Source organism: Procambarus clarkii, chromosome 36 (genome assembly GCF_040958095.1).
Source record: "Procambarus clarkii isolate CNS0578487 chromosome 36, FALCON_Pclarkii_2.0, whole genome shotgun sequence".
NCBI lineage: Eukaryota > Metazoa > Arthropoda > Malacostraca > Decapoda > Cambaridae > Procambarus > Procambarus clarkii.
In genome coordinates, this window is record NC_091185.1 from 14,381,948 (window position 1) to 14,395,166 (window position 13,219).

Genomic DNA, 13,219 nt, shown 5'->3' on the forward strand with positions numbered 1-13,219 from the left:
ATGAGGACCACATAGGTTTATCTGTTGCCCGACGTAAGGCTTACGCGCGTTGACCAGAGTAAACTTCTTCTCAAACTACAACATTAAGGAGTCAGATGTCACTCCATTCAATACTTACAATCCTACCTCAGTGACAGGCTCTAGTACGTTTCTGCGAATGATACTTACTCTCACACTCTGCTAATTGACATTGCTGTTCCACAGGGGATTCCTATTTCACTGCTCTTTCTCATTTACTTCACTGCACTTCCTAAGGACACTCAACATTTGAAGCCAGTTCTATTTGCGACAACACAACGTTCATTTTCTCTAAAGTTAACCAACTTATTCAAAATGACGCTCTGAATCCTGAACTAAACAAGGTCAAGTCCACCAATAGCTAGCTGCTTGTGGAATAGTTTCCACCAACTTTATAGCATAACATGTCTAACATGGTCTATGAAAGCATATGGGCCAGGCATAGCTATTTATAGAACCAGCCAAGCTCTATCCAGACAGAGAGAGTGTCGAGTCAACATATCTCGACCATTTTATGGACTCCATTCCAGAAAATCTCCATAAATGAATTCTTACCAGGTGGAGTTGGCTGGGAATTTAAACCCAAAAGGGAGCTCTGGTTGTTGCACTAGACTGTTACTTGCATACATGCAGAGTCCCCAGCCACGTCCTGATAGAACCACAGCCAACCTCGGCAGCCACACTCCAGCTACCGTCAGTCGACCAGCAATGGATACTGGAGTGCTTACAATTTACCTAGGAGTTCACCCTGTACACATCTTGATCTTGGAGTGGGGTTAGCATCACCTATTTACAGGTGATGCTATTCACCGCCTATGCGGCTCCAAAACTGGCCTCGATGTCTTGAGTACACACCCTACTCAAGCCGCTGTGACTCCCCACTCTCTCCCTGTTTGGAATGATCTCCTAAATCCCCTTTCAGTGAAGTAATGTCTACTGTCACCCTATTCGCAGCCGCGACCCTCTCTCTCTCTCGCTTTCTGGGAAACCTCACTAAGACCAGAGCAAAGACCATCTGTTAACAAACATTTAATACATTCAAACGTACATAATAAAATATATATAATATACAATATTACTGTACAACACTAACCTGCTACAACCCAGTAGTACTCCAATATTATATCCTGGCTTCAACTATCTATATCAGGCGGCTGCACAACTCTTGGCTCACAACCAACTACCCTCCTTAATGTTTGAGGCTGAAATACCTGGCACAACAATAATGTCAATATCTCACCTTACACTGCATCTTACATGCCAATAAGTACTCAAACACTCCCCTCAGTCACTAATGTGTCCACATGATCATCTGTTCTGCTCCTAGAGGCTCACCACCAATGCATATATCTAGGTCCTCCAAAAATCAGGAAAGGCACTTCAGCAGTTCTCCCAATCTGCTGCCCAACGAAGTCCTACTCCAACATCAGTGACACTCCTCCACTGGATCCACAAAGAAATGTGTAGCTCTCCTACACTGCTTGAAGTTCAACTCCTCACTCTGCTTTACCTCAGAGTTCAGCATACACTTCTTCTCCAGCCTTGAAGTTCCTCCATTAACTTCTTTCCACACAAACCACAGAAATCTATGAATTTGGGGGCGCTCACTCTCTGGCACTCACTTAAGTTGCCCACAAAATCGTTTTAGGACTGATTCACTACGCTTCCTCCAGTCCTGACTCGAGTACACAGAGTCGTCCGGCAGGCTTCACAAAGAAACTTACTTCCTTAAGTTTAATTCCTTCTTACTTCCTTCCTCTTGAAGGAGCACACAATTAGAGTTCCACACAGGTGCGACCACTCACTCACTTCCAGGTCGTCTCTAATATACTCAAATCACAGAGAAATGGTGTACTACAACAGCTTCCTCACACTTGAAAACAAGTATCCACCACATCACCGCGAACACAGGGCACTCTATTCTTCCTTCTTCCCGGAGATCAACAAAGTACAACCATCCCTGACGACTGCTGTAACTCAAGTAACGTCATGACGTCATGCTAGCATCACGTCACATCACCAAAATATCGACATCTCATTCCATGTCACTTTTATTAGATGCTCATCCTCTGCTCGTATTCTTATATTACTCACTAACGTTTATTATATATTTTCTTCCTCTGACCTCTTAATCTCAGGTAAGGAAAGAAGAATAACTCTCATTGGGTAAACTTGTATATGTTCCACCAGGCTTCATGGGGTCATAACAGAATCCATATTAGGATATGTAATTACATCTAACAGCTATAAGCATATCATTGTAATATGCCAAAATAATTGCATATGCTCAATAAATAACTGTTTTACCAAATACGTTTGAGGAACGTTTGTATAAACAGATCATTAAAAGATGCAGGGCAACGATACCCACCTTCGGGTGGATCGCAGTCAGTGTTCAGACGCTGTGCGACAGTAAGTAAACATTGCTCCTCCTCCTCCTCCATGACACACACACGATCGTCGTCGCCCCTAAATCAACACAACAACATGACACACCACGAAGTTCAAGCTGTTATATTTGGGTCTCCTGGTTCAACCTTGAAGCCGAGTGGACGTCTGGACACCTCCTCCGCCTGGGAGCCGCCTGTTCACGTCTTGTTTTCGCGTTTTGGCTTTGCTACTGCCGTTTGGCATCCCTTTTTCAACGGTCCGATTGTACGACGCCTGGCGCAAATATCGCCTTGGGTCACGGGATTGTTGATAGATTTTATTTTTGGCGTGTTCTGGCTGGTTCTCCCGGCGGTGTGACGGTGTTCGGGGACCGGCTTGGCCGAGAGGTTCCGGGGGTTGGCGGGTCTTGGTGGGCTCCTGGTGTGCTCTCAGTCGTGGTGTGCGGCCGGCTTTTGCTCTGCCGGAGGACAGTGGATGAATTTTTGCGTTTTAGTTGGGGGCCGAGTTTTGGTTTTGCTACCTGGTGTTCTCTGTGTGGGACGGGGCCGGTGCTTGTCACCCTGCGGGACTCCTGGGGCTTCCCAATCATCTACCCGTCTGTGCGTTTATTTGCCGTATGGCATCTTAGTTTCTAGTGATTGGCGTCACTCGTTTCGCGGTTTGGCTTGGCGTTCCACCCTTCCAGGCTTCGCGATTCACCCATCACGGGCACGCCGGGGCGCAACCGATCCCACGATCGTCGTCGCCCCTAAATCAACAACAACTGTTTTATTTCCCTTTGTGGTGTCAACTGCACATACAATGTGCCTAATAAGTAAGATACTCTGAATAATGTAAAATAAGGGTGTGTCTTGCCAAGAAACAGTGAGGGAGGAGTATGTGTGATACCTCGATGCCACAGCAGTGACGCCTCACTCCTCACACACAAATAAACAAGACGCTACTCTTCTTATGGGGACACTCCATGGTCGTTCAAGCTTAGTTATAGCCGTTTATCTTCTGTGATCCCCTAGTTGGTAGTGTAAAATTACACATAAATGTGTATTAACATTAAGGCATTCTATTTTATTGAAAGAAGTGTGTGTCTTCCCATAAACTGTGAGTGGATTGTGATCAACACCGGATTCCCCCAGCCAGAAGCCGTCGGAGTCTAGGCAACACCATTCCAACATCAGTAGTGAGCAACACTACAAGTTGCTGGCCCTACACGAGGGGTAAAATCTTAGTACCATAAGATAAGAGCTCTGTACCTGCATCTTACCAAAATAAAATGAGGTTAGTGGTGTATAATTAGAGATTGGATCCAATATCTTTTTGTGCCCCACTAACCCCATTACATTGCATGTGCGGTTTTCATTATGAGATTACAAGCTCACCTTAGTAAGTAGAAAACTTTACATCAAATTAAAACCATATTAACTAGGTTAATAAATTTTTGACAAATATTTGATAATTTGCAATTACTTAAAGATAAGTTAAAGTATACATTTGCAATAGATAAATTCATATCATTACATAATCTTGCCAGTGTTTATAATAATTCATGTGGGGCAAGATGCCAGATCAAAAGGATAGGCTGAAATAATTTGTAACCGTATCCTTGCTAGCTGCCTTATACATAATACTTTTTGTCAAGGGGTAAGTGTAGATTTTCTCATTCAACAGGTAAATGAAAGCAGCCCTATTTCTGCTGGATCACTCGGAAAACGGAGCCAATTAGGGAACACAAAATAAATACAGTCAACTACCACAAGAAGAAAACAACAGTTTCCTTGTGGCTAGTTAATTCCTTATTTTAAGGAGTCAGAAAGTTAAAGAAATCCCCAAATTTTTTGGTGGCTTTGAACCGGATACTGGACTATCATACACCACAATCACAATTGGTCCTTATACAGACCAGATAGTGGAGTACCATACTTCACACAAGCCTAGCCTAACTTAACCAAGTATAAAACCTAGCTTAGCCTCACCTAAAAGGACGTAGGTGAGGCTACGTGGATTGACATTCCCTAGTCTAGTAAAAACAAAAACAAAAGTAACTATTGTTTATTGCAAGGTATAAATCCTTTAGGTAGTTACCTACACAACAATAGTTGGCTTTATAACAAATTAAAGACAACTGCTTATAATTAACCGAAAAAAACTGTTACATTACATTATATCACTTGTTTGTGTATAAACATCAGTAAAGTGCAACATTAAATTTTTGTACTTTACTGTAAAGTGTGCATTACTATATAATTTGTTGGTAACCCCATTTTTACCTTAAACCTTAGGTAATTGCAGTAGTATTAGCATAAAATTAAGCTGCTGATCCTAAGTGGGATGGGAAAAATAAAATACCAAAAGGTATTATTAGAATTAAAAACAAATTCTTCTCAGTTGGTGCAGACAGGATGCCTTTTCACATTTTAATACTACACTTTTAACACTAGAAAAACTAGTACACTTGCAGTCTGTGGGTAGGATAAAACCTTTGTCGGAAAATCCGACAGCATTTAATATATCATACAGACAGATAAGAGCTGTGTTGTATAAACAAGTTACCCATAGAAAACGTAACTTGTAGTGGAATTACCGTCTATAGAAAACGGGATATCATCACCACATACTATTATAATTCACCAGCTATTCTGCTGGGAATTATTCTTAAATACATTAGTCTTTGGACTTTACCATCATAAAAACATCTTATATAAATTAACTTAATTATAAATATTAAAGTAGAGTAAATGTGACCCTTCTATCACTTTCTGACATGTGGACAAAGTAGGCCAGGCGTCAGGGAGGAAGGGGGCAGCCATTGTTGTGTCACCTCCGAGACGTGTGGAGCAAATTCGGCTCCTATCATTCTGGACAATGTCGGCCAGTAACGTCAATAGTATGGAGTGTTAAACAGCCATTGTATATTGAGACCAGAGGCTCACACAGGAGCAAATTCGGCTCCTGTTAATTTTACTTGGACGTAGTGTTATGGAAACCAGAAGTGTACCATTGTCAACACGCTGTCTACAAATTCAAGTTAAGTGTCTATCCGAAACCCGTTTATCATTCATTTATGGCCATTAATGTCAGGATATAGGGTGACCCGGTTAGATCGCGAAATCGCCTCAAACTAAAGGTCAAGACGAGGATGGAAGACTTTGTGCACCAGTTACTGGGTGAGGAAGCTACCTCAAAGAGGATAATTTGGTGTCTACACCCTAGTTATACCTGGTGGACTAACCTGCTGTACTATAAGATAAGGAACCTCTTCAATGTTTAATAGTATGTAGTCTATTTCTGTAGTTTGATTGGCTGCATATATATTAATTTAATAACCCCCCCTAATGTGTAGAGGATCGATTTGTGAGATTAAGAGATTATTGCAGAAATACAGTCCACTTATCATTATACAAATTGCTATCGAAGTATATAAATTAACGTATATATAAATTCATATAAATTAAATAAATATAAATCTCACAGGTCGGTTCCCACATTATTTGGTCCTTCGAAACCGAATTATTTCTACCTTCGGAACCGGAATATTTGGTCCTTTGAACCCACATTTGGTCATCTTAGTACCGGATGAACCAGTTAACCAGTGGATTCATTAAATATACTAGTGCAGTGTTATTTAAACAAAGCCAGCAGTCAAGACGGCAGCATAGCCTGAGGGAGCTCAGTAGCCCCCCTCAGCCGAGTTCAGCTTCGTCAGCGGTTTCATGCACACCCACAGATATTTGGTGGCGTGTTATTTCGTGAAATGACAGCGCTAATATAGAAGCCAGCCTAATTAGTGACTGTGTCTTCGCGATATTGTTCACGGATTTCGTGGTGTTACATTTCGCGAGAGATTATCTACGAATTTTGTGGACTTTATTTCGCGAGGTCACTAATAATATTTAATACTTCTTGATAATATTAGAAGTTTCATAGAGGCTAATTAAGAGGCTATTATCAATAATTGTGTATATTATTTCTCCAAAATAGAGAATTATTTAATATATATTGCACTAGTGATCATAGTATAATATTTACTAATTGCCAACCCACAACAGGGTAGGATATTAACCATTGACTAGTTGAACTATTGTCGTTCATCCTAGTCCCATTATTACCATAGTCAGTTGTACTATATTGAACAACCTAACACCATTAATGAATGGTCCAGACCCTATTTTGGGTGTAATTTTTACCAACTCGAATTGAGTTGTATATATAATAATTTACTTATGATCATTACACCTTTGAGTGATTAATTAGTGTCTCTACCATCCTGGGGTGATATAGAAGAGCTAACCTAAAGGTACTTCCAGTGACACTGGTTTATCACTTAAATCATTAGTGTGTATGATTGTATATATATATAATGTGTATTAATTTTAAGTGCTAACCTCTAGTAGAGGTAGGATTATTGCCTAGTGAGTTCAGAATTTACCCTAGGCTACCATTAGAGTTTGTTCAGTATTATGAGCAGCCCAAGTACAAGTCCCACAAGGCTTCACCAACTAGCCAGTATGGATAATGCAGGGAGAATGAAAAGAACTCTTGCAGGTCTTAAAGGCCACTTAACAAGACAGATCAAGAAATGTGAAGATTTGTCACAACAATCTCAAGTTGATTATGCTGACCTGGAAAGCTATTATCAAGCAGCTGCAGGTAAATTTGAGCAAATCAAATGTCAAATAGCAACATATGTGGCTGAACTTGCCAACACCAATTTATCAGAAACAGAAATAGACGACATTATGGTTGATCTTGCGAATTATGAAGATCACACTCAGGCCACGTTACAGCCTTATGTCAAATTAATTGCCCAGAACAAGGCAACAGCAACAACAACAACAGTTGCATCTAATACGAGTCAAGCAGAAGCTCGACTCCCTCCAATTAATTTACCCACTTTCTCAGGAAAAGATGAGGAAGATTGGGATGAATTTTGGAACAAATTCGTTGACCTTGTAGACTCAAAACAATCTTTACCAAAGAGTAGTAAATTCTCTTATTTGCAAGGCCAATTATCAGGTGAGGCTAAAACAGTAGTATCCCATCTGAGATTAACTAATGACGGCTATGATCTGGCAGTAAAACTCCTCAAGGATAATTATGCTGATCCAGAAGTAAGAACGTCACATTTAGTTCATGAGCTGTTGCATTTACCCCCACCGGAGGCTTCAGCTGATTCACTCCAAGTCTTCAAGCTGGAGGTAGAATCATTGATCAATGCCCTCAGCCTGACAGCAGATACAAACGGGGCTGAGTGGGTCTTGAAAATAATTGTCCAGGAGAAAATACCTAGGGACATATTGAGACAAATAAGTGCTCATTACAATAAAAGCATCTTATCCATGAATGAAATATCTGAAGGTCTAAAGTCAGTAGTTCATCAATTATGAACACATGACAAATTAAAACCACCAAGTAAACCCTCAGAAACCAATAATAGTAAATCACAGAGTACCAAAGGTACTCCAAATCAATCTAGACAATATAATTCAACACCAAAGTGGAACAGTAGCAGTGTGGGCGTATATGCAGTGGGACCCTCCAAGCCTATAGTTACTGTGTCACCCAAGAACATGACACCAAAGGGTACAGGAAGCTATGGAACATGTTTGTTCTGCAATGAGAAACATTCAATGTACCACTGCTTTAATTTTCCTGATAGTGACGCCCGTGTTGAGCGACTCAAAGATTTGCAACATTGCACGAGGTGCCTCAGGAAACATAACATCAAGGACTGTGATACCCAATTACACACCTGTAATAGGTGTAACAAAGGTCAGCACCATGCAGCATTGTGCAGAGACACCAAAACAACGTCTCCAAACCCCAAGGTGGAAGATAGCATTCCCACCACAGTACAGTACAGCAAGGTGCAACAAACAAACAGTGTCCAATCGGCAAAGTCTAAAGGTAATACGACTTTGCCTACTGCCCAAATTACCATCCTGAATAAGAGGGCCAAGGTCCATACCCGTGGGTTGTTTGACCAAGGATCCCAGAGAACATATATCACTAAAAAGTTGGCAGATGAATTACAATTAAGGCCTGTAGCCCAGATGTCATTCAACATCTCAGGGTTTGTAACAGATGCAGGACCTCAAGTCTACCAGGTGGTACAACCATCAGTACGTTTAGGCAGGTACGTCTGTCGAGTACAAGCCATTGTGGTGGACAAAATACCAGTAGACCTACAAGTTCAAGGTCTGAGAGCAACAGCCAAATTCCTGAGAAATAGAGGAATAAAATTGGCAGATAATATTAAGTCTGATCACCTCACCGACTTCGGTCTCCTTGTAGGGACAGACTATTGCCATCAATTCATTGGTAGCCCTACTAAATATCAGGGTATAACCATGTTAAACTCTGCAGGAGGTAAATTACTCTCAGGCCCAGTATCAAGCCTGAGGAGACCTATGCCTGCAGATAAACAATACCAATAGAAATCTAAATTTGTCAGCTGATTATATTTCTCCAGTAGCATTATACTAAGGAGATTACAGCTGACTATACCAACAGAGGTTGATGTTAGTATCATCATTTGAAGCTGAAGATGAGTTCATGAGGCCTCAGTGGCAAATCAGTGAACAGTAGCCTAAACCAGCCACAAGTCACTGCGACCAATGTCACTGAACCCACTGCAGTCTCAGAACCATACTTTACTTTAATGATGAGCTATTCAATCTTCTGAATCAATTAACTAAATTAAACCCCAATAAATCTGATGACTGATTTGATACATTTATTATTTAATCAAGATGTATTCCATGGGCCTCAGTGTTTATATATCAGTGACCAGTTACCTGAAGAAACTTCAAGTTATATCTAATGTCACTGATCTCACTGCAGTCCCTGAATCATACTTGACTATAGTACTTGATCACATCCAGTCTTCTGGGTTAAATAATATGTAATAAGGCTTGAATATTAGCCTTTCAAGAGTTGACAGGGAAATGAAATCGCATTAGACTTCTAACCCCTGCAACTCTAGTACGGGACATCCGTCCTGTACGAACAGACGCACAAATGTGTGATTACTAACTACTAACATCAAATTAATCTAATAATTCGAAGGAGGAGTATCGGTGTTCGTCTGTTCTAATTAGGACTTCGACCCGTGAGCAGCCCCCTGGGGAATTATGTCGGAAAATCCGACAGCATTTAATATATCATACAGACAGATAAGAGCTGTGTTGTATAAACAAGTTACCCATAGAAAACGTAACTTGTAGTGGAATTACCGTCTATAGAAAACGGGATATCATCACCACATACTATTATAATTCACCAGCTATTCTGCTGGGAATTATTCTTAAATACATTAGTCTTTGGACTTTACCATCATAAAAACATCTTATATAAATTAACTTAATTATCAATATTAAAGTAGAGTAAATGTGACCCTTCTATCACTTTCTGACATGTGGACAAAGTAGGCAAGGTGTCAGGGAGGAAGGGGGCAGCCATTGTTGTGTCACCTCCGAGACGTGTGGAGCAAATTCGGCTCCTATCATTCTGGACAATGTCGGCCAGTAACGTCAATAGTATGGAGTGTTAAACAGCCATTGTATATTGAGACCAGAGGCTCACACAGGAGCAAATTCGGCTCCTGTTAATTTTACTTGGACGTAGTGTTATGGAAACCAGAAGTGTACCATTGTCAACACGCTGTCTACAAATTCAAGTTAAGTGTCTATCCGAAACCCGTTTATCATTCATTTATGGCCATTAATGTCAGGATATAGGGTGACCCGGTTAGATCGCGAAATCGCCTCAAACTAAAGGTCAAGACGAGGATGGAAGACTTTGTGCACCAGTTACTGGGTGAGGAAGCTACCTCAAAGAGGATAATTTGGTGTCTACACCCTAGTTATACCTGGTGGACTAACCTGCTGTACTATAAGATAAGGAACCTCTTCAATGTTTAATAGTATGTAGTCTATTTCTGTAGTTTGATTGGCTGCATATATATTAATTTAATAACCCCCCCTAATGTGTAGAGGATCGATTTGTGAGATTAAGAGATTATTGCAGAAATACAGTCCACTTATCATTATACAAATTGCTATCGAAGTATATAAATTAACGTAAATATAAATTCATATAAATTAAATAAATATAAATCTCACAGGTCGGTTCCCACAACCTTGGACAAAATTCGGTATTAACAAATGTCAATCCACAGACCCCAGAACGGCACTTCCATCCCCAAAGGACAGCCGCACAGGGTTGTAAACAAAATTTGCGTCTCTACTAGCAAAACGATGGGGAATAAACATGGCAAATTTTTGTCTCGCATCAGTCCTAAATAATGGACTCTGAGCTGTCATTTTCCTCCCCCGAAGATGTGAAATATTTTCCACCAACTTTATAGCATAACATGTCTAACATGGTCTAAGTAAGCACATGGGCCAGGCATGGCTATTTATAGAACCAGCCAAGCTCTCTCGAGACAGAGAGAGAGTGTCGAGTCAGCAAACCTCAACCAATTTGTGGACTTCATCCCAGAAAGTCTCCATAAATGAAACCATATCAGGCTATGTAATTACATCTAACAGCTAAAAGCATATCATTGTAATATGCCAAAATAAAAGCATATACTCAATAAATAATTGTTTAACCACATACGTTTGGTTAACGTTTGTATAAATAGATCATTAAAAGAAACAGGGGCAACGATCACAAAGAAATGAGATTTAGCATGGAATGGAATAGATCTGCAGGAGAAAATTCAGTTACAGATTTTCGAAAAGCTGATTTTAATATACTAAGAATTTTTGGGGGGTCAAATAGATTGGAAAGACTTGGAGATTCGAGTTGTTGGATACCTTCACACATAAATATAACCCATCATAATGAGACAGACATTGCAGCCAAATTAGATTGTAACAAGTTTGAAGTTGAATTAGATCTAGGTAATCCCCATCTCTGCTGTCAAAACTGTATTGGTCCAAACATTCAGATCTGATAGGAAAGAACTTACTGACTCCCAACGACCTGAAAGTACTAGTATAAAAAGCTATGATTTGTTCAGATCCGAAACCTACATCTATGGACAGCACAAAACGTCCACTAGACTGTGCGACACAGTGGTTGCAAGGATCAGGTTGGGTTACCGTTACCTGTGGCAGGTGGCTGCAGGTGACGGGTCTCCCAATCCTGAGCACTCCAGTTGCAAACTCTGTGAGCAGGAACTACGGCATGATCTCCCGAACTACATCACTGAATGCCCAGTTATTAGACCTTTCAGACCAGTTGGCATGAGGTACCTGGAGCTTTGCAATTACTTTATTCACTCTCGTATTCTTGAAGATATCCTCACAGTATACCCAAAATTTGCCAGTGCAGGCTAGTAAACACATGGCTCTGTATGACTAACCATCCTGCGAGATGAGGACTTGTATTACCACTGCTACCTTATTCAATCTTGTGTTGTTGATATCCTCAAAATGCATCCGGAGTCTGCCAGTGCAGACCGCTTATCACATGCCTCTGTATGACTAACCATCCTGTGTGATGGGGATTTTTTAGCATCACGTAGTTAGCTTTTTTGACACACTGTACTCCACTTCATATAGTCTAGGGTAGCTGCACTAATGCAGATGTACCTAATGTGTTAATAAAAAAAAACAAGGAAAGACTTGGGCATAGGGGGTGGGCTGGTCTTGAGGCTAGACGTGAACCCAGCAATGGGTTATCTTGAGATGATTTCGGGGCTTTTTAGTGTCCCCGCGGCCCGGTCCTCGACCAGGCCTCCACCCCCAGGAAGCAGCCCGTGACAGCTGACTAACACCCAGGTACCTATTTTACTGCTAGGTAACAGGGGCATAGGGTGAAAGAAACTCTGCCCATTGTTTCTCGCCGGCGCCTGAGATCGAACCCAGGATCACAAGTCCAGCGTGCTGTCCGCTCGACCGACCGGCTGGGTGATTGGGTTTTTGATGGTAAAAAGGGATTTTGATGTGGATTCAAAATATAACTTATTTAAAAATATTCTAAGCCAAGCACTGGAGCGTAGTATACCAAACAAATTGAAAAGATCGAATACTAATGACCCGAAATGGATAACAAAGGATCTGAAGAAACTTATTGGTAGAAAGAGAGCTTGGTACAAAAGGATTATGAATGGGGGAAGTCAGTTTAAAACAAGAATTAGTACAACTGGTTAGAAATGTTAAAAAAGAGATAAGGAGGGCAAAAGGAAACTATGAAGCTCGTATAGCAGGGCAAGCAAAGGCAAATCCTAAAGTTTTTTTCATTTTTTTATCGATCAAGGGTTAGGGGAAAACACCATACCTGCTCCTGCATACCTCTCCCCCCTACACTTAGTAACGTAACGGATAAATCAACTTTCTGTCTGATGTCCAAATAACATTATTGAAAATGTGAATCATGTTTAGCCCTAGCTCCATTACATCCAAACACCAAATAAAATATTACTGCACGCCTGTTTAGTTTTTGTAACATATTATATCGCAACATAACATAACGTGGAAATCAACTTTCTGTCTGATGACCAAATAACATTTTTGAAAATGTGAAGCATGTTTATGGGGCGTTAGCGCTGTCTGTCCGTCATTCTGTCTCATTAGGGTTAGGCCTTCATTCGAGCTCGGTCCTGTCTCTCCTTATCGCTTAGTTGTCACTCAACACCACGCCTCTCTCATCCCCCCATTAGTGCTCGATCCAGCAGGTGTCTAATCTTCACCTTTATTAATTCTCAATGGAATAGTCGGTGTGTGTGTTTTTTTTAACAGAGGAACTTAGTTTTTAGTTTTAAAATACTTTCAGTTGATAGCCGTTAACTACGTAGGAATGGATA

The 13,219-nt window shown here is 40.7% G+C and overlaps 1 protein-coding gene across 6 annotated transcripts in view; it reads right to left on the minus strand.

Annotated features, from left to right (window-relative positions):
* The window catches only part of LOC123756212 (sulfotransferase 1E1-like), a 185,687-nt gene that overhangs the window by 80,405 nt on the left and 92,063 nt on the right, over positions 1-13,219 (minus strand). Inside the window, exon 1 of one of the 6 annotated variants that reach the window (XM_069336563.1) lies at positions 1,891-1,991. The exons of 1 other annotated variant lie outside the window; for it this stretch is intronic. Coding sequence is in view for 2 of the 5 variants with exons in the window: in XM_069336559.1 (XP_069192660.1) it covers positions 1,529-1,543 (15 nt within the window). In the remaining 3 variants the exon portion in view is untranslated. 4 more of the 6 variants (XM_069336561.1, XM_069336559.1, XM_069336560.1 and 1 more) reach the window with 4 other exon arrangements.